This window comes from Sorex fumeus, unplaced genomic scaffold (genome assembly GCF_029834395.1).
Source record: "Sorex fumeus unplaced genomic scaffold, SorFum_2.1 ptg000002l, whole genome shotgun sequence".
NCBI classification, from domain to species: domain Eukaryota; kingdom Metazoa; phylum Chordata; class Mammalia; order Eulipotyphla; family Soricidae; genus Sorex; species Sorex fumeus.
In genome coordinates this window covers 73,264,168-73,285,198 of record NW_026606059.1, presented here as the reverse complement: position 1 = coordinate 73,285,198, position 21,031 = coordinate 73,264,168, and the positions used below count along the sequence as shown (strand labels likewise).

At 41.4% G+C, this 21,031-nt stretch overlaps 1 protein-coding gene across 1 annotated transcript in view; it reads right to left on the bottom strand.

Annotated features, from left to right (window-relative positions):
* RSPO2 (R-spondin 2) overlaps nucleotides 1–18,374 on the bottom strand; it is a 148,559-nt gene extending 130,185 nt beyond the window's left edge. The window contains exons 1-2 of the mRNA XM_056111163.1: nucleotides 17,937–18,374; nucleotides 17,302–17,589 (exon numbers count right to left, since the gene is read on the bottom strand). Coding sequence (XP_055967138.1) covers nucleotides 17,302–17,395 — 94 coding nt within the window. The 5' untranslated portion in view covers nucleotides 17,396–17,589; nucleotides 17,937–18,374. The remainder of the gene's footprint in view (nucleotides 1–17,301; nucleotides 17,590–17,936) is intronic.
* Between the last annotated feature and the right edge of the window lie 2,657 nt (nucleotides 18,375–21,031).

Genomic DNA, 21,031 nt, shown 5'->3' with positions numbered 1-21,031 from the left:
ATCAAATGTTCCAGATAAAAAGAATGCCATCTCTCACCTACAGAATAAGGATCAGTTTTGAGAACCACAGGTAAGATGATGAAACTTTGACCTTTCTATCTTGGTTTATGACCTATGGAAGGTAGTGCGGGGACTGTTCTAACAAATAAGCACCCAGTGATTCCCCTTCTTGGCATCCACTCCCCATAACAAAAAAAACCACTTGAAAAAAATATATATATATGTGCATCTATATTCATTGTACTACTTACTACAATATACAGGATAATGAAACAACCCAAAAGTCCAACAACATACTAACACATACTAAGAACTTGCATATTCTACTAATATGTTAGTATGCATTGCATATTAACACATATTAAGAACTTGTGGTATACATATACAATGGAATACGATGCATCCATAAGGAAGAATAAAATCATGCAACTTGCTGTAATCTAGATTGAACTAGAGGATATCGTGATAGAAGTTAAAAGCAGGGGACAAATTCCAAATTTTCTTACTTAACTGTGGTATGCAAAGACAAGAAAAAGGAAGGTAGAAATGATGGCAAACCCTTGAACCAAATTATAGTCTGAGAATGCCAAAGAAGGTAGGAGAGTGATGAACAAGAAGACAGTCAATAAGGCACCAGTCAAGGATCTTGGATATTTCAATGGCTTAGAAGTGATGTAATTATGTGCCTCAACATCATGGGTCAACATTAGTGTAAACATGTGATCCAAAATATATTAAGTAAATATTTCTATGTTTCTAATGAATTTTACAAAATGTTCGGGTTCAGAGAGGGAAGAAACTTTGTGTCATTGGTGGAAGGATGCTACAATGGGGGTGGATTCAGAGTTGGAACACCCAATACATGAAATTCTGGTATAAAAAGCTTAGTCAATCATGGGGCTGAAATAGAAACAAAATAAATATTTTCAAAGAAAGAAAAACCTTTCTAAGTATGAGTGAGTCAGAAAACCTAACTTGAAATTCTATCTCTACCCCATACTAACTCTGTGACTGTTGGAAAATTATTTACAAGACTTTGTTGCAGTGTCTTAATCTGTAAAATGTGGAGGAAAACAAAGACTACCCCACAACATTATTGAAGTATTAAATAAGATAATACATAACCTGGAGAAGTATGCACAGAAAATAAATTTAATGATTACAAATGCAGTAAAAGTTTAACTCTGAAAATGGTTTCTAAGGAATAAAGGTTCATTGTAGCAGTATTAATTTTTAGTTTAACTTTTATCACTGATATGCTTAACTGATCAAAAAAATTTTAATACATCATGTAAGCAGTAACTTCTAATGAATACATTAGAAAGAATGGCATTAATTATGACTTATTGAGTTGTATTAACTTTTAAAATATGTTTATATAGATAGGGAAAAATAAATAAAAACATAGAATCCCACATGTTAAGAGTTGTTTTTACCAAGTTAATATATATATATAGGTAGTTTACTTTTTTCATTCTGTGCTTCCTTTTAAAAAGTTCCAACAATGAGTAAAATATCAGGTTTACATTCTTATTTTAAGAAAAGCTTCCTCATAACCAGAAATAGTACAGTGGGTAAGGTGCTTGCCTTACATGACAATAATCCAGGTTTGATCCGGCATGTGGTCCCGTGAGTTCTGCCAGGAGCAATTCCTGAGCACAGAGTCAGGATTAAATCCTGACGACTGTCAAGTGTGATCCCCCCCATACCCAAAATAAATAACTTCCTCAGTTATTTTCAATGAATTTCTTATTTTAACATAGTATAATGAATTCTCCACCTGCTTCCAAAACAAAACACTTAATGTCTCAGCAAATTATGGAGTTTTTTTGTCAAAATAATTTTCAAACTCAAATGAAACAAGACAGGGGGAAGAGGATGAAGAACCTGAACTACTAGCCCTGATTTATAGATCTAGGTCATTTGTTGTCCTTAAGAGCAGGGAAACAGGTCAAAGTGAAAACATGCTAGGCTAGCTGAGGCCCAGATCCCAGATGCCACGTCATGCCCGAGGTACCACCGGGTGTGGCCCTGAATGCTGAGTGAAGATCCTGTTAAAAAGGCTGATGTTGAATAAGAAATTTTTTCCCAAGAGTCTCTCATTAGTAAATGGAACTAGGTGCTCCCCTGGCTTCACAGTGCCTTTCCTAGTGGTGACGGCACCTCCCAGCCAGAGCACTCAGTGGTACTCTCTCCAACAAAGAGCACTCAATGGTACTCTCTCCAGCAACAGAGCACCCAATGGTGCTCATCTCCAGCACAGCTTCCATCTGTGAGCCAAACACTAAATCTTTAACTCTACTGAAGTTTTATAATATACTTCCTAATTAAATCATCCCATAGTCTTCTGTGTATTTTCAACTTCACTAATAAAAAAATTACTAAACCAGCTTAGAAAGTATTTTTAAAGTAACCCCCCCAAATAGCGCTTATTCTCTCTTAAACATGGTTTATCTTTCTCTTCTTTCCCCCTAATATTTCTTCAAGTAAATTTCTTTAAAAATCTTACACACTTGTGGAGTTCATGCCCAATTTAATCAGCTAATCAGTGGCTGAATAAATAGCAGTACTCCTACAAAAACAAAATATCTTACACACACACACACACACACACACACACACAGTAACGTGATTTGTAGCAAGAGCTAAGGTTGGATTTCTTTTTTTTTAAAAAAAGGAAAAAAACCTTGGATACAAGAACTGAGTGATGAAAGTAGGTGAAGGGATATATATGATAATCTTTCACCATCTGTATTGCAAACCATAATGCCTAAAATGAGAGAGATGGCGAAAGGGAGGGGGGACAGAGAGGGAGGGAAAGAGGGAGAGAGAGGAAGGGGAGAGAGAAGAGAGGTGCCTGCCATAGAGGCAGGCAGGGGTGGGGTTGTAGTTTGTGAAGCGAGGAAAACTGGGGACATTGGTGCTGGAAAATTACACTGGTGGAGGGATGGGTGTTGGAACACTGTATGACTGAAACCCAATCATGAACAGCTTTGTAATTCTCTCACGGTGATTGAATAAAATTAAAATTAAAAAAAAATCTTTGCTTTTTGTATACCTGCAAGTTAGACTGGCCAGTTCCACATTAGTCAATGATAAAGGCTTGGAGAGCACATTCAAAGTGGCCAGCTGCCATTCTGGTAAAAACTTTGGGGAAACCTTAATCTTTCTCAGGTAACAGTACCTGTATTCTGCAACATCCAGTTGATCTCAAATATTTTCTTCCTCCCTCTCTAAGTCATCCAGAGAGTGTTTAAGTAGCACAAAGTACTGTTTTTCTACCCAATGAGCCTCAGATTACACCAGGCTGAAGTGAATGTATTTTTGGTCACTCAGTAGCTTCTCTGAAAGCTGTTAACAGAAAACATTATCAGAAGATGTCTAATAGAATTCAGGTTTGCAGAGGGTTTGCATTTCATTCCTGTTAGCAGAAGCCAAGAGAGATTTTTCTTTAAATGTCATTTGACCACTAATGTTTTGGGAAGCAGAAACTGTTGGAAGATTGTACCTTCTCCATCTGACAGGCAAGGACTTGACACAAATCAAAGCGCTTTATTCAGTTGCAGTGAAATTGACCCAGGGGTGCCTCACATGCACCAACTCCTTGCCCTGTAAATTGGCAAGTAGAGGGGAAGAATTAAGCATAAAGTCTGCTTTTCCTCTAAGAACCATGTTTCAATGAACAAAATATCTATGGTCAAACAAAAGAATTTTTTTATTGAATCTCATTAAAAATGAGATTATAAACATGAAGTTTTGTAAAATCTTAGTTCTGTTTGATGATACAAACCAAAAAAATGATCAGTGAAAGAAACCATCAGATAAAAGATTGATGGGAAATTTCAAAGGGAAGAACCAGGCTGCTGCTGCATGAAGTCATTGGTTAATCTCGGCCTGGCTACAGTACCAGCATAACAGGGTCTTGTGTGTTCCCTGATGTGGCATAATAAGCAGCGTGCAGCACACTCAAGATTCCAGCCAAAGGAGAACTGAATCTAATGAAGCCTTCAAGAGGAGTTTCTAGTTTACAGGAAATATCAGGAATAGAAAATAGAGAAACATATCAAATGATCCCCACTAGGGAACAAATGAAGAAATGCATAAAGTTAGAGCTTCAGCAGGAAACTGATTTTTTTTCCCAGTGAGTCAACAAAATGGAGAAATGAATGGGGGAATAGCAATGCTCAAAGTAAACTTGAGAGTCACACAAACAAGATAACAAATGAACTTTTTTTTTAACTGAAGAAAGTTAATTAAATATGGCCAAGTGATCTGACCAAGGAATAGCCTATTGTTTATAGGTATGTTAATGACACTGCAATTTGGTAAGAAAATTTAGTCTACAAAATGCACTTAGAAATGCATAGGGTAAAAGAATACAATATATGAAATCTGACATAATAGAAAGGGTTTTTTTGAGATAATGAAGCAAGAGAGGTAAAAGTTTCAATATATGTTTGATCTCGGTGACTGGTATATAGGAAGTTCTTATGCTACCTTCTCTGCTTTTTGTTTGTTTAAAAATATTCACAACAACATTGAAAAAAAGTTCTTATTATCCTCTTATATCTAGCATATGAATAAATCAAGCTCCTTGGCAACACAAATGTAGCCCAAATGAGAGAAAACTAATTTGGCACCTCTAACATAGATGCTGTGTTCAGGAGACAACATGGAGATGATGGTAATGGTCCATCAAAGATGCTAACAGTTCTTGGAGAACAAATTTCACTAGGAAGCCAGCTGAACAGAATGGCTAGCATTACCTCAACAACAAGAAGCCAACAGGACTCATAAATTTATTGGATAAAGTAAATTATCAAGTCTTTTATTCAATCGAGTTTCGAAGAACTTCTGGGGTAACAAAGAAACTGGAGTAGAGTTCTCCTACCTCAAACACTATTCACTTAAAACCCAGGTCTATAGCACTGGGACTGTCAAGTCTCTGGGTGTGTCGGCCCAGGAAATGCCATTAATATTTTACTTTATATGAAGTAGTCCACGCTTTGTGTGTCTGTAAATGGGTCTATGTCTCTACTAATCATTCTACTTCCATCTACTTTTACAACTATTTCTACTTCTGAGTTTTTAAAATAGTTCAATAATTATATATGATGTTTTAAGTATTCAATCATTAACAATGAACATGTGTGCTTATTACACAATGATTAGTGACAAACCTAGAGATAGCTATATGCTTCTATGGGGTTAAAACAAGAATTTAAATGAATTAAAAACCATGGGGTCTGGTTAAAATCATAATTTATTATTAATCCACAATCATGATTAATAATTATGTGCTAATAGTTGGCAACCACTAATTTGACAAAGATATCTATATGCTCCTATGGGGTTGTTGTGGAAATAAAACAAGAATTTAAAGACCTGCAGGGAACACTGCAATGTGCCCCCCAAAGATAAACTAAAGATATTATGCCCAGGTACTACTGAATGTGACTTTACTGTGAAATTGAGTCTTTGCAGATACAATCAAGTTAACCTGAAGTGATTAAAGTGATTCCTAATCCAATATGATGGTTTTCTTATAAGAAAAGGAGAGACCAGCCCAGAGGGAAGGCAGTCAAATGATGATGAAGACAGAAACTGAGGCTGCCTTGAAATAAGCAGCATCTGGGGACTCCAGAACCAAGAGAGACAATAACCCCCCGCAAATAATCTTAGAGAAACATGAACTTGCTTGGTGTTGAACTTTTTGTCTTCAGAACTATAACAAAATTAATTTCCATGAATTAGGTAAATCCATTTTGAGACAGCAGCCCTAGGATATGAAGACTTTACACTTAGGAAGGTAATGCTAGACCAGATTAGAACATTCACCTGCTTCATTCTTCAGTCTGGGTAAATATTTCTCTTATGAAGTAGTTTTATTTTCTTGCAACTAGATCACATCATGCATCGAGATGAGTCAAAAAAATCTTTGAACATTCCTTTTCTCCTGCTTCCATACTTTGAGTCTTTGATCTGAGAGGTAAACTAATTATTTCCTGTGAAGATTTTATTCATCAATTTATTCTGTCATTCCCAACCCTGATGATCTTTTGTTACCAATAAACATTTAAAATGTCTCATTCAACTTGATATCATCCCAAAACATTGTTGGCATGCCCATATGTTTTCAATCAAATTATCAAGAAAATCCTGTTTTAAACCAGGCTGAATAGAAGGTTCTTAACCATAGCAGAGGCTTTCCTCAGAGTGAACTTTTTTTTTTTTGCTTTCTTGTGTCACACCCAGCGATGCACAGGGGTTACTTCTGGCTCTACACTCAGGAACTACTCCTGGTGGTGCTCAGGGGACCATATGGGATGCTGGAAATCGACCTGGGTAGGCCATGTGCAAGGCAAACGCCCTACCTGCTATACTATCACTCCAGCCCCCGGAGTGAATTTTCTTAAATGCAAGGAATTATTAAATAAATGTATATAAACATGTGGTCGTCTTCCAGCCTTCCCATTAAAAAAATTAAATATCTGTATCTCATAATCCAAGCTGCATTAGCTTCACTGAGATCAGGGCTTTCTTATAATAAAATGTTCTAAACATTGGAAACATGATTATGAAATATATTTACAGATTTTTCTATTAAAGTTCAATATCGGTGGTGTTATTCAGAAGTTCAGAATGGTGGAGACTAGAGTGATAGTGAAGTGGGGAAGGTGCTCACCTTGCACACAGCCAACCCAGGTTGGCCCCTGCATTCCACATGGTTTCCCGAGCACCGTCAGAGGTAGTCCCTTAGTCCAGAACCAGGAATAAAGCCTGAGCATAACTGGGTGTGGTCCAAAAACAAACAAACAAAAACACAATGATTCGGAAGCATGGGAAACACAAAAGTAAAGGTAGGGGTCCTATCATTTGAGTCTGAACAGCTGTCAACAAGAATTTACATAAAATACCTTTTATGTTTTTTGGGGGAAGGGTCATCAGAAAGGCCCAGGAAGCCCGAGACACTGCTTGGAAATACAGTGTGGACCTGACAGGCCCACAACCAGGTTGCTCTGGGGAACCATGCAATGCCAGGAATTGAATTGAGGGCCTGGTACAGACTAAGCAAGCACTAGACCTCTTTGAGCTATCTTGCTGGTCCCTAAATACCTTTGAGATTCCAGATGTTTTACAGATGTGCTCATTGTAGCTCTTACATAATGGTCCTCAAGTCCCACTCTAACTCAACACAGCCACTGGCTGGACACGAGGTTCAAGGAATCCAGAAAGAGTCTCTGCCATGAATGGGTACATTATGAAATGAAATCTGTCATGTCAACCTATGAACTTCTCGAATGTTGCCTTAGTTCCAAAAGACAGAAAAACCCATCAAGATTCATTTTCCATACACACTAGGCCTCCAGTCTTGGAAAGCAGTTATCTTGCTTCTGTTCTTTTTTTCTAGGTTCAACCTTTTCCATTTGATTAAACCTTTCTTGCAGACATCAAGAAAAAAGATGACATCAAGGAAAAAGATGACTGTTTCGGTCTTGCTTTTAGAACCTGAGTCACTTTCAAATCAAAATCATCTTGAAGTCATCTATAGAAGTTGCAAAGAACTTAGTTATTTTTATATCAACAGAAGGGAGCCATGAATAGTACTAAGCTCGTAACTGAACATTACCTTTTTAAGGAAAAATTTCCAGTCTCTAGATCAGGTTTCAGAGTGATGTTTGTATCCTTTCTCAGGGCAGGGGAAAAAAAACTATTTTGAAATTGACAAGATTCAGTCCAGAGTTACATCAGCCATGGCTGATGACTTTTGGCCCCCAGGAGTGGTGTGAATGGTTTCCCTAATGCCACACAAACTAACCTCAACCCACTAATCACATTTCTGGGAACCACTGCTGTCCACTATCAAACAGCATTTGGTTTCTCAGATTAGTCCCCTGTTCCTAACAAAGTTTCTCTTCTGCACAAGGGTAGTAGAAGGAGGGTAACCACAAGATACCATTCCCCAGACTGAATGTGACAAACAGGACAACTATGATTTTCCTCAAAGCATTAGAAAAGTGCTAAATCCTTGTAAAATTAGAAAATTTTAGGGCCAGAGGTGTGACCGAGTGGTACGGCACTTGACTTGCATGAATTTACTCCAGGGTTCAATTCCCTGCACCGCAAGAAGTTCCCCAACCACAAGAAGCATCTCCTGAGCAACAAGCAAAGAGTAGCTCCTGAGTGCACCAAGGTATAACCCAAACACACACAGGCACACACAAGTTCAAGCAAGTTTACTAATTCTATTCATCCAACCTATAGCTTCAATCTGCTACTTCCTCTTATCTACTTATAAGAATCCAGAACTGACAGTCAGGAATCCTCAAAGTCCCCTTATCTACCCTTTATCTTTAATATACATCTGCATATACTTCTAAAAAGGTGGGTGTACCATCCCTGAGGTTGGGAGTTCTAAAATAATCAGTGGGCAGTAGTTGCTCTGATACTATTGGGGGTTGCTTGATGTTTATTTTCAGGGGGTGCTGAAAAGGGAGTACTAATAAATTAAGTTTATGAACATAGCCTAAAACATAGAGAAGGATCAGAAACTAGCATGTTAACTTTAATCAAGCTTCAGTTTCCTTTCACCCATAGTAACTGTCCAGAGCACATAACAAGTCAAAGACCAGGATAGACTTCATTTCTATTTAAGCATGATAACACAGGAGCCCCACCCAGCATAATTCTTCTCAGTTCCCTCTGTTGCCAATGGTTTCTCATTGGCAGTCTCCAAAGACTAATTTGGCATTGGAAGGACTGAGAATAAATATCATAAAAAACTTCAAAGGATCTTTCCCAGGAGTGAAGGACATACACTGTGTCATTTGGTATCAGGATATTAGCTTCATTATGATTTAACTAAACAAAATCTGGTGCTGGCTTTTTTTCCCCCAAACAGTGTGATTAACAATGGTCAGGTTCATGATGACACAGTACAAATTCCCCAATATTAACAGTCAGCTTTTGACAAGAGGTATTAAAATATAGTAGTTATTAAACAAAAAGTGGGGAGAATTTGAGGATTATATATTAGACTTATTACAGGAGGGAAAAGAAATCTTATTTTTTTCTCTTGGGGGGCATACACCAGGTGCTTGGCTGATCATGGAGCACTGGGGATGCATTAGTTCTCGCCCATACGTGCTGAGTATGCTACTCTTAGCCCAAGAAAACCTTTTTTTTTGAAAAATAAACTTTTGATATTCTAAATAACATCAGAAATTGTTCACCTTTTTCAAATGGCTGGGACGTGAGAGAGTCATAGAGAGCATTAATTCAGAGTAGCTCGGGGTAAACTCTAAACAAGCATTTACAGGAAACATTCTTCGGAGAGAAATAAGGTATTGTGACTATAAAAGAAGCTAGTCTCCATCTCCCGTTGAATTAAATGAAATGTCCAGCTTTAATGTCTCTGTCTCTGAGTCATTGAAACTGTGATGTTGATCAAGAGTACTTTTGTGAGAAGGTTTTATCAGGAGACTAGGAAGCACAATTGGAAATGCTCAATGAGACTAATAGTATTCCTTATTTGTTCCTTTTCCCTCTTTTCTGGGACCTCAATTTATCTTGAGCCGAGAGAGCAGAGCAGATTTGCCTCTAAAACCAAGAGTGCCAAAGCACAATAAGCACCAATCTTAACCAGTTCAGAGAACAAAGCACAAAGAAAAGAATGAAAAGTGTGCCCTCTATCGGCCTCTGTGTTTTCACTCTGGAGGAACTGCTCGGCAGGTTATCCTGCAGAAAGTGCGAGGTTAAGGCCATCCTGAAGAAATGGTCTAAAATGCGCTGAGCCAGTTGCAAGTCCACTCAGCTTAGCCTGGCTCTAACAAATCTGTGCTGTGAACTGAGATACAGACAAGTCACACCAATGCCAGAACCATGTCATCAGCTGGAAAATCACAACAGGGATTGTAAAAACAGGGATTGAACTGAACTGCTATTCATTAATAATAATTTTTTTTAAAGTTAGGCCATATGAAAAGTTTTAGCAGAATCCTGATTCTGTGTATTGACTTTGTGCTTTTATAAACCTTTTAGGGGAATGGAGGGGAGAATTTAACAACTATTATCTTTGACTAAAGGATTATTGGCCAAGTAATTATTTACCAAAACAAATCTTGAGATAGTGCTTCCAATATGTGTTCCTCTGTGAAGTATACACACGGTAAATGGCTGAAAACCACACCGGGAAAAGAAAAGGTAAAGGCCCTCCCGTTGATCGTCGATTTGCTCGAGTGGGCCCAGTAACGTCTCCATTGGAGACTTTGTTGTTACTGTGTTTGGCATATCGAATACGTCACGGGGAGCTTGCCAGGCTCTGCCGTGCGGGCAAGATACTCTCGGTAGCTTGCCGGGCTCTCCGAGAGGGGCAGAGGAATCGAACTCGGGTCGGCCATGTTGGCCGCTTGTAAGGCGAACGCCCTACCACTGTGCTATCGCTCCAGCCCTACCGGGAAAATAAACTTAGAAAACAGATGTCTGTGGAAGCAAATCAAAAGGATCTACCTCCTGAGTCTGGAGTATAGTATAGTGGTTAGGGTGCTTGACTTGCACACAGTCAAACTGGGTTCGATCCCCTGCATCCCCTAAAGTCCCCTGAGTATTGCCAGTAGTTATTCCTAAGCATCACCAGAGGTGGCCCCCCCCAAAAAAGAAGAAAAAAACGAGTCCCTATCTCCTATCTCTTTAACCAATGCTTCTAACCAACCTGGTGAAGGAATGAAGGAAAGAGATGAAGCATGGATCTCTGTGAGACTCCAGTGAAAGCACCCAATTCTATCTCTATAACCCAAAGAAATGAAAGGTTTTGTTATGAGTTTCAAGATGTTCTGGGTGAGAGCTATAAGACAGCAGGTAGCATGCTTGCCTTGCAGGCAGCCGACCTAAGTTCAATTTCAGGCACCACATATGGTTCCCCAAACCTTCCAGGATTGATCCCTGAACCCAGAACCAAAATTAAGTCCTGAGAAAATCTGGGTGTGACCCAAAGACAATAGTAAAAATATTGTAATTTTTTTTTAAAAAAATGATGTTCACAAAAGTACTAGTTGTATCCCTGGATACCCCAAGAAAAAAATGCTGCTACAGTTATCATACTAGTCATACACATACTGCAGAATATTGCCCTGCACTTTCTTATTCATGCTTTTAATATGAATATTGATTATTACCTTGTTTTTTGGATTGAGGGTCACATCCAGCTGTGCTCAAGACTTACTTCTAACTCTGTGCTCAGGGATCACTGCTAGCAGTGCTCAGGGAACCATGTCTGGTGCCAGGAATTGAACCCAGGTAGGCCACGTGCAAGACAAGCTTCTTACCTGCTGTAACATCTGTCTAGCCCATGAATGCCTTTTTTTAGAAAGATAAATACCAGTTGCTTCTATTTTGTGCTAACTGATTAAGTTTGAACAGATGAAAAATTTCTTGTTTGAATAGAAGATGAGTTATAAATTCCCTTTGTGACAAGTGTGTTTCAAATACAAGTCACTAGCACTGGAAGGACAGTATGGTTAGTACTATGCTTGGTGCTGAAGATTGACCTGGGTTCAGTCCCAAGTATGACAATGATCCTGCAAGCCCCACCAGGAGTAATCCTTGAGTGCAGAGCCAGAAGTAAACCCTGGGAACAGTTCGCTGTGGCCTCGAAACCATAATAAAATAAAATATAAATTACTTCCCACACAGGCTTTCTCTCCTACCCTAATCCAAGCTATTGTGCCGTTTGAGTATTCTGTCACTTAAATAATAACAGGTATAAGGATATGCACGGGTACTAATGTAGTCTATGAAACAATAACAGAGTACTGAAATCCATCATTGGTTGGGCAAAAAATGAGGTCAAAGGTAGAAGAAATAGCCACCATGAAAGCCCTTTCCACACAAGAAAAAGAGGGGATACTTTAGTAATAGATTGAGATGAGAGTGAAACAAGAGAACAGAAGGAAAGCTAGTGAAGAAAAAAAGACTAGTCTGAAAAGTCGCATGAAGGAAAAGAAATAAGCATTGTTAGAAGCAGGGCAGACACTGCAGCATGTTTGGAAAAAGAGGGAGAGGAGGGGAGAGGAAGGGAGAAGCAAAAGAATAGAGAAAAGAACACTCCATACTCATTCCCTCTCCTCCTGGCCTGCTTCCCTTCCTCCTTTCTCCTATCATCTCTCCAGAGAAACAAGGAAATAAAAGAGGAATTAGGAACACAGGAGAAAACTGTTTGGTTATGAAAACCTGGCCCTCTGTGGCCATACAGGCCACACTTACGCCTACATAACTTTTCCATGTATGCACATATGTATATGTTTTGCACATGTTATATAGTGTGCCTTTCATAATTCTCATAAAAATATAAAACTTATCCATGGTGACTTAGTTCAGATGAACACTGCATTCACGTGATTGTCTCATATAATGGGGGGAAATATTATTATGACACTTGGAAAAAAGTGAAAATTTTAAAACTTTTAGGGCCGGAGACATAGTACAGTAGGTAGGGTGCTAGCTTTGCATGTGGCCTGCCCAGGTTCCATCCCAGGACCATATGTGGTTCCCAGAGTCCATCAGGAGTTAACCCCAAGTGCAGAGTCAGGAGTAAGCCCTGGGCACTGCTGGGTGTGGCCCAAAAATAAACACAAAAACTTTCCTCATATGAGAATTTCTCACCTCATTTAGTAGAACGTTACCAGTTAAGACAAATGATTTGTCCACTTCTATTTCCTGGACCTGGGAGGCTTAATCAGGCTTATTTCCAGGAAGGGTAGAGGTGGGGTTGAAAATGCAGTAAAATTGGAAGAAAAAAATTATAAAGTAGCCTGAATAATCCATACAGGCCAGTTGTTTCTGAATAAAGCAAGAGGTGGTTTTGCATTAAGGAATTAAAAGTGTCATTTCCAACTTATGATTTCTGCAAATACTGGATTGTTCCCAATCTGGCCTTATAAGCAGATAAAGAAAGCCAGAATTAAATGAAGGCTCAGAGGAACGTCACCTAGTCTGAATCATTTCCAAATCTCAGTAGCATAATAAGTTGTTGATTGTAGCATGGCGACTTTCTAACCTCTCTACACAGGGAAGATGCTGGCTAGGAAAACTCAATTATGCTAAAAGGAAAAGCGGCCAACTGACAAAAGAGAGAACACAAGAAAAGAAGGAATATGTTTATGCTGCAAAATTAAACACTGCATAAGCTTTTCTGAAATTCTTTGCAACTTAAAAAAAAAGGAGGCATACAAAATGTAATTTTAAGTTTTTTTCATGTACATGTAGGTTAATACGTTCCATGTGCTGTTTTGTATTTTAAAAGAATACTCTGAAAAACCAAATAGCTCCAAATCCCTTCATTCATTGTTTTAAGATATAAACATAAGTGAACTGTGCCTTATAAGGCTTAAGAGAAAATGTTTAATTTTACCAGCCTCAGTTACCAGAAACACTATTTTTGATAAACAGAAGACAAATCTAATCTTAGAAAAATGTAACCTTATGAAGGAGAAGCCAAGGCTTCGTATGGGGGAAAAGTTACAGTTGGAAACAATGGTCATAGCACGCCCCCTACCATCGGACCTTCAGAAACACCTATTCCATAGTAAAAAAAAATATTAAGGCATTTTCATAAATCCCTGGTCAAAAAGTCACTAGGCATATAAACAAAAGAAGATATAAAGAGAAATATCTAAGGGCCAAGTTCATAAAATCCCAGGAGGCTGCATAAAGTTATGATTTGTCTACCCATTTTTACATAATCAAGCCTGCAATATGGCTTACAATCATTCCTTAAAGGAAAATAAATAACCCTGGGACCATATAAGTCAATCATAAAAGATCCGAAAGCAGATGGAGGCAATAGGAGTTTACAGTAGCCAATAATGATTAAACTTTACAGGGAGCCTCACGAGAACGGATGAGTTCTGATTGTTAACATGAGTTGTCAATCAACTCTTCAAAGTGTCACATGTGTCTTTTCTTTATCAGATAGGCATTCTCGGTGTGTGCCTAATTAATATTTTAGAAATATTGCTGCCAGGCCTGACCTGTAATGGCCAAATACGTTCTAATTTTAGGATTTTTTAGTCAAATACATTTTTATTTTAGGATCCTTTGATACATGTTGCTTATAATCATCTCCTACTCAGTTTGATCAATGGTAGTGAAGGTCAACATTCTACTCTCACAATCTTCTGCCTATATTTTAAAATAAAACAGAGTTAAATGATATATATATGCCATTTCAGACTAGATGCGATTGATTTTAACTGACTAAATTATCTGATCTCTGCCAAGAATTTTATTTCATTAAGAAAATGATATTATAGCGCATCTGAGATCATAGAGCAGACTAAACATAATGCCAAAGGAGTTCTGAGAATGCTCCACGGTGAAGGTTTGATTATTTGCAGATGGAATATGGAAAGAAAAAAATCAGATCCTAGGCATTAGTCTAACCGGTCCTGGTACCGCTGCTGCCTGCCTGTGTTATAATAGAAAGGCAAGAAAATAACTGATCTAAGCCACAACACCTTCTTTCTTTAAGGTCCTAATCACTTTTCTTCCTGGAAAGTAGTATTTAACTGCCACTATCCAAAACAAAGGAAAGGGGGAAATGTTGGTACCACAATAAGCTCTAGCATGTCACTGTTGACATGATTTGGCTAGTAGTCAAGCATTCACCAAGAAACTAATTTAAATCAATCTCCTTGGGGAAAGCCAATTGTTTGGAATCACAACAATTGGTATAGGATCAATCAGTGGACATGAGATCAATTAAAACCAGCTTAAGTTTGTGAAGAGGGACAATTCACACAACCTGAGTTAGATCTCTATTCATTTCAATGCTCTCACAATGCAACCCTTAAGCTTCCTTGCAAAGCAGAAAAGCAACTATCACTCTACACTGTCTAGCCTGCCCTTTAAGCAGTTCCACTTTTAATTAAAAGCACAGTCTACCCTTTGTTGGCATGGATAGTGTGGTCACTCTTAAGGACCACAGTTATGTTACCCAGAAACTGGGATTGCGGAAGAGACATCTGTTAGCACACACACACACTTAGGGAATTTTCTTTAAGAAAAAATTAAAACTACCTTACTAAGTCACATATGCCTGAAAGCATTTCAGTTCTATTTAAGCAAGGAGCTGGACTGGCGAAAGTAACTACTGCCCAATGTCAAATTGAGTTGCTAAATGTCAGCACTTGTGGGATTGTGGAGGATAATGAGTCTACGAGTTTGCTAAAGTGAAATCAGGAGGTTTGCAGCCTATGTATGGAGACAGGCCCTTCAGAGGTGGCACTGGAGAGAAGCATGCAGTATCACTTTTGGCCGCAGGGGTGCTGTCATGTCATTCTCCACCAAACACCTCTGGGCATTAGCTTCACTAAAACTGTTAGATCCTTCTCTAAGGTACCCCAATGGGACAGGCAGTGTGGCTTAGAGTGACATCACTAAATCAGTCAAGTCATCTACTAGACAAGAACTTGGCAAATGGGGTTTTGATAGGTTCATGCATTTTTCACATGTTTTTCAGGAAAGGTCTATGCTTCACACATTTTTCAGGAATTCTTTTTTTTAACCAAAGGAACAACTTCTGTTCACAGGATAGGGGAGGAATGAGCCTCTCCAAACACTTCTCAGCACCACCACATAATCAGAGAGTGCCGGTTCTCCTGGAATACCTGGGAAGAAAAAATGGGGTGGATAAAGGAGCCAGTGGGGAGAGAGGAAAGGGAGTTTTCCAAGACTGATGATACCCAATCAAATGTTCGTAGCCTCTGCTCATTCTCCTCGTATTTACATGCAGAATAACTTCTGAAAATAAGCATTTTGCGATTGTCAGAAATGAGCCTGGGAGAAGGAGGGGCCTCCTTCTTATAAACCATAGTTCCATGGCGGGGTTTGGACAGCAGAAGGCTACCAAAGTCGCACACTGCCAGTCTCTCCCCCTCCCCCACACCAGCGTTACGCGAGCTCCCAGCCAACTTTGGCCCTGGAATAGAGGAGGACTGCTTATTAACGCCCTAAAAGCCTACCCAAAAGAAGACAACACACACACACACACACACACACACACACACACACACTACCTCACTCCAAAATCTAGATGCAAAATTGAGTTATAACCCTTACCGCAGTTAGTGTGAAACCTCTACATACCAGAAGAAAGAGAAATATCAAGAGCTGTTCAGCTCAAGACAAATTCTACCTGCAACAAACTCCACATTTGCTAAATAGAGTCAGTTTTCATGGGTGAAGTGTACCTTTTACGTGCATAACACAAGGTAGGGTGGTGGTGGTGGTGGTGGGGTGTGTGTGTGTGTGTGAGAGAGAGAGAGAGAGAGAGAGAGAGAGAGAGAGAGAGAGAGAGAGAGAGAGAGAGAGAGAGAGAGAGAGAGAGAGAGAGAAGGAACCCAACACTTCGTTTAACAGCCCTTTAAATAAAATACATTTGGGATAGTTGCATTCACAGCAGGACTCAAACAAGCCGGCACGCACTAAGACTGGAGGAAAGCCAGCGCTTGCAAGAAAGCTTTCTGGAGCCTTCTACTCGCCTGCCCCATAGCGCATACAAGTGATGGAGAGAGAGAGGGGGAGGGGTTAAAAAGCCACAAGTGAATTTTATCAAGATTGTTTGGGAGGGAGGGAAACGCAGCGGGCAGAGCCGTCCCGTCCCCAATCACGCCATCCTCCCCCAAAGCACTCTGCGCGGGGAGCGCTACCCAGAAAACCTGCACACGCACGGACGCTCATTGAGAAATCTCGGTAAATCAGCCCACCTGGCCTTGGCTTTTAGGAAGACGCTAACGTTTCCCTTTAGTTGGTCGGGAAGGTCCTGCACCCCGACTTGATCTACCACCACTCACTACCCCTCAGGGCGCTCCTTAGCCACATGCACACAAATTTGGGGTACACGTGGACGAAGCACGTAGAGATGAGTTGCAAGGGAGGAGGTTAAGAGAACTTTTCAAGGAGAGAAAGGAAGAGCCAGGAGAAGAAAGGAAACGCCGAGAGGCAGAGAGGCGTGCGGAAGGGAAAAGTTCAGTAGCTGAAACCCCGCCGCGAACCGGGGTCCGAGCGCGCCTCGGCCCCGAGCGCCCGCGCGCCACCGGCTCTCCGCACCGACTCCGGTTCCTTCTCGCTCAGGTCGCCGCGCGTCCGTGGACAGAGAGGGGAGTCCCGGCGAGTGGAAAAAGAGGGGTACGCCCGGGGTGGGTGGCACATCTCAGCCCAAGGGAACCCCGAGAGCCGGGGCTTTGCGTGTCGCGACCCGCCCTCCTCTCCCCCACCCCCCGCCCCAGCAGAGCGGGGACCCACCTCGCTTACTGCGTTTCCATCGGTTGCCTTGGCAGTGACTGTAATCCATACAGTTCAGGATGATGAGCGCAAAGGAGAAGAGACGAAACTGCATCTGGGCGGTGGGGCTGGCGAGAGGCGCCTCTCGAAGTCGGGGAACAGTCGGGCTTCTCCGAGGGGGGCCGCCGCGCGGAGGACGCAGCCGGGGAAGACGCCTCGCGCCAGTCGCCGGGAGCCTGGGGGAGCCGGGGTGCGGGTGCCCTGTCGGCTGGCTCAGTGGGGCATCTTCAGCATCTCCGCGCCTCGGATCTGAGAGACCGGGACGAGAAACAGGGTGGGTGGAGGTGGAGAGAGCCGCGGGGGGTGGAAGGCGGCTGCCTCTTCGCGCGTCCCAATTTAAGAGGGGCAGGGCGGGAGGAGGGGGGGAGTGAACCCTCAGCCTGGCGCGAGCCGCCGAGCGCTTAACCCTGAGCGCAGCGCGCAGAAGGTGATGGCAATCAGTGAATTAGCGATCTTTGCAGGGCTGCAGACGCCCGGCTGGGCACTGGGCGCTGCGCGGACCGACGCGCCCGGGGAAAGGCCAGCGCGAGGTTCAGGGGGCCCTGGCGTCGCAGAGTGGGGTCCCTAAGCGTCGTGGGCCGGCCCCAATCGCCTACCGTGCCTAGGCGCGGCACTCCATCCCGGGCCGGGGAAGCCAAGCGCCCGGCTAGCACGTGGGCTGGGCAAAAGTTTGCCGAGACCCGCCCGGAGCGCCTGGCACCTCCGGGATCCCGGTGGCCGCCGTGGGGGTCCAAGTCCTCCGAGGTCCTCGGGGCCGGCGGCGCCCGAGCAGCAGCGCGGCCAAGGCGGGCGCGTCTGCAGCCGCCGCGGGGATGCTGCGTCCCCGCCGGCGAGCGCGATCTCGGGGAGAGGCGCACGGCCGCTCGCTCGGCGGCTCCCTAGCCAATTGTGCGGTTTCCCGGGGTCTCTCCACCGCCACTTCGCAGCTAAGGGCTCGCCCTGTGCCGGCGGGCTAGAGACACGGCGCTGCCGGGAGGTCGGATGGATGTGCGGAGCGCACTTTCCGAAGGAGATGCAGAGGGGTTGGGGCTCGGGATGCTTCTATAAGTAGGTGGTGCTGTGGTCCAAGGCATCCAAATCCAGGGCTGCCTCGGAGTTCCTGGGTCCTAACGCCAGAAACTCGCAGGTTTCCCTGAGGTCCTAGAGAGCGCTGACAAGCTCCAAGCAGCTCAACTCCAGGCCAGTTCCCTCCTGACTTTCCCGGAGCATTGACTAAACTGGGAGAGTGGATGGGAAAAAGGCGGGCGGGGGCCCAATTGCTTTTACCCGCAGAAGCCCACTTGGGAGTTCCGTGTAGGTTTCCACCTCAGCTGGCCTCAGAAGCTTTCTCCTTCCTCCTCCAGCTCTCAGCGCCACCCTGAACTCCTGACTAGGGCTATTTAAACAGGAGCCACACCTCCAAAGAGTATGCCACACCTCTGCAACCTATTAAAAAGAGTTTTAAGTGTGTGTGTGTGTGTGCGTGTGTGTGTTAGTGGTGGTGGGGTCTTTTGTTGTTTGTTTATTTTGGGACCACACCTGGCTGTGCTCAGGACTTCCTTGTGACTGTGCTTAAAGATCACTCCTGGTGGTGCTCAGGGCACCATATGTAGTGCCAAAGATTGAACCTGTTCTTCCATGTACAAAGAAAGACCCTTACCCGCTGTACTATCTCTCCAGCCTACACATATGGATTCTGCTGACAGAGCACTCTCCTCAGTAGAAAGAGTAAAAGGATAGTTCCAACAAATTGGCTTATTCTCAAAAGTGTTCTTTCTTCACTTTGTTTCTCCTGCAGGAAAGCTTATTAAAATTTGTGAGTCCTCGCTTACAGTGCCCAAGAATTTGAGAGCTTGGATTTTTAAAGAACATTTTACTTTTCATTAATGTAGGTCTCTATCATAACCCACTTCCTTGCCCTCTACCCTATTAACTATTGACTTAGTTGCTTTACATTTGGGGAACTATTCTACATAAGAAGTGTTACATTAAATTTAGAATTGATGCCTCTTATTTTGGTTTCTTTCTGGAGAAATCTTACATCTTGCACTCATTACTGTTGAAATGAATGTGCATCCTCCTTAGACAAAAGATAATAAAAACTCTACTAACCAAGGCATAATTGTCTTTGTAGAGATGCCCAGTACCTTACTATTACACATACATTGAAATTTCCTTTTGATTAATTCCATGGAAATCATTAAACTTTCTACTGAAATTTCCTTTTCAACACTTTCTGTTCCAGAATTTGCTTAGAAATTTGGAGACTGGAGACAATTATATAGACAACCAAAAATATTTTTAACTATTAACTATTTTTACTATTAATTATGCCTGTAATTGCTTATTCATAACTTTTTAAGGACATTATTGTTACACAGCAGTATTGTGTGATGAGAATTTCAAGTTATTACATTTACTTTGTGCCTGAGAACTCCCAGGTAAGCCTGGGTGAGGTCATAGGTTCCATTTCCTAGATAAGAAAATTCAGCCCTTGGGATTGGCCCACAGGGCACAACTAGAGTTGACAAAACATTACAGAAACAGTGCATCTGTGTCTCAGGTTTCAGTCTTTGATTTTTATCACAGAATTTGGAAGCAACTGGAAACATTTCAGCTTTGGGAATGGTCCAGAATTTGACATGATGACTTAATAGTCCCACGAATACCCCTCCCTAATCACACATACCTTCCCCCAATATAATTTACATAGGCACAATCAAATTTATTGAATTATAAAGGAGCTAAAACCCAAGGCAGAAGGAAGACTTTAAATAAGTCCCTGCATTCCCATCCAGCTTTAAGACCACTCAAGGTCAGTGGCTATGTGTGTCTTAAATTATTTAAGGGGTGGGGGGGGGAAGCATAAGACCTAGCTTGTAGAGTTAGCTCTATCTAGTCATATGGGATTTGAATGGCTTTGGCAAGTGTGTGAATCTTTTGCATACTACGCCAAAAATCTCTTTCACCTCTATCATATTCTAATTTATCATCAATTTTCCTTTTTTAAGCAAGTTTGCTACAGGGCCTCAGCCTGCGAGGACAAACTCCTTAGTGAAGACATTTTCATGTAGAAAGAAATTACCCTCTGTATCAACATTTTTACTAATGTAGTCCACCTTCTACCTCTGTCTTAAAATATTGATTCCCAACATTTCAATCATTTGGGTTGCACAGTGAACATTTTTGAAACTGGAGATATTTTACAGGTTTGTGAATCTCTAAATACGTTTTAAAGGAATTATAGCAGTGTTGCATCTATGGGAGATGGATTAGTGAGCTTTTGTAGATAAAAGTGGGCTGTGGAAGAAAAAAGTATTTCTAATTCTTTACTTCCTATGCTTGCTCCTGCTCTATCTTTGATTTTTAGAAGACACCAATGAACTTCAAAAATCTGTCACACTTAGTTTTAAGGGTTGCTTTACTTAGAGTTGCACTTAGACTTTTGGGGCTAGTTTCCTGATAATGAAGGGTTTTTTTTTTGCCATTTGTTGAAATTTTTTTATCTGATTTTGAGAACCCAAGAATGTTCTTGCTACTATAAACTACAACCCAAGTGCATCCTAAACTATCATTAACTTTAATCCCATATTTCTGCTTCTTTTCATTTCTAAACTCTGAATGTGTTGTTGTTGAGCCTCGGAGCTCACAGTTTCTCATCTTGGAGATTGAAAAGTCTTTTTCCTTGGAGTTTAAAGAGTGATTTTATTAA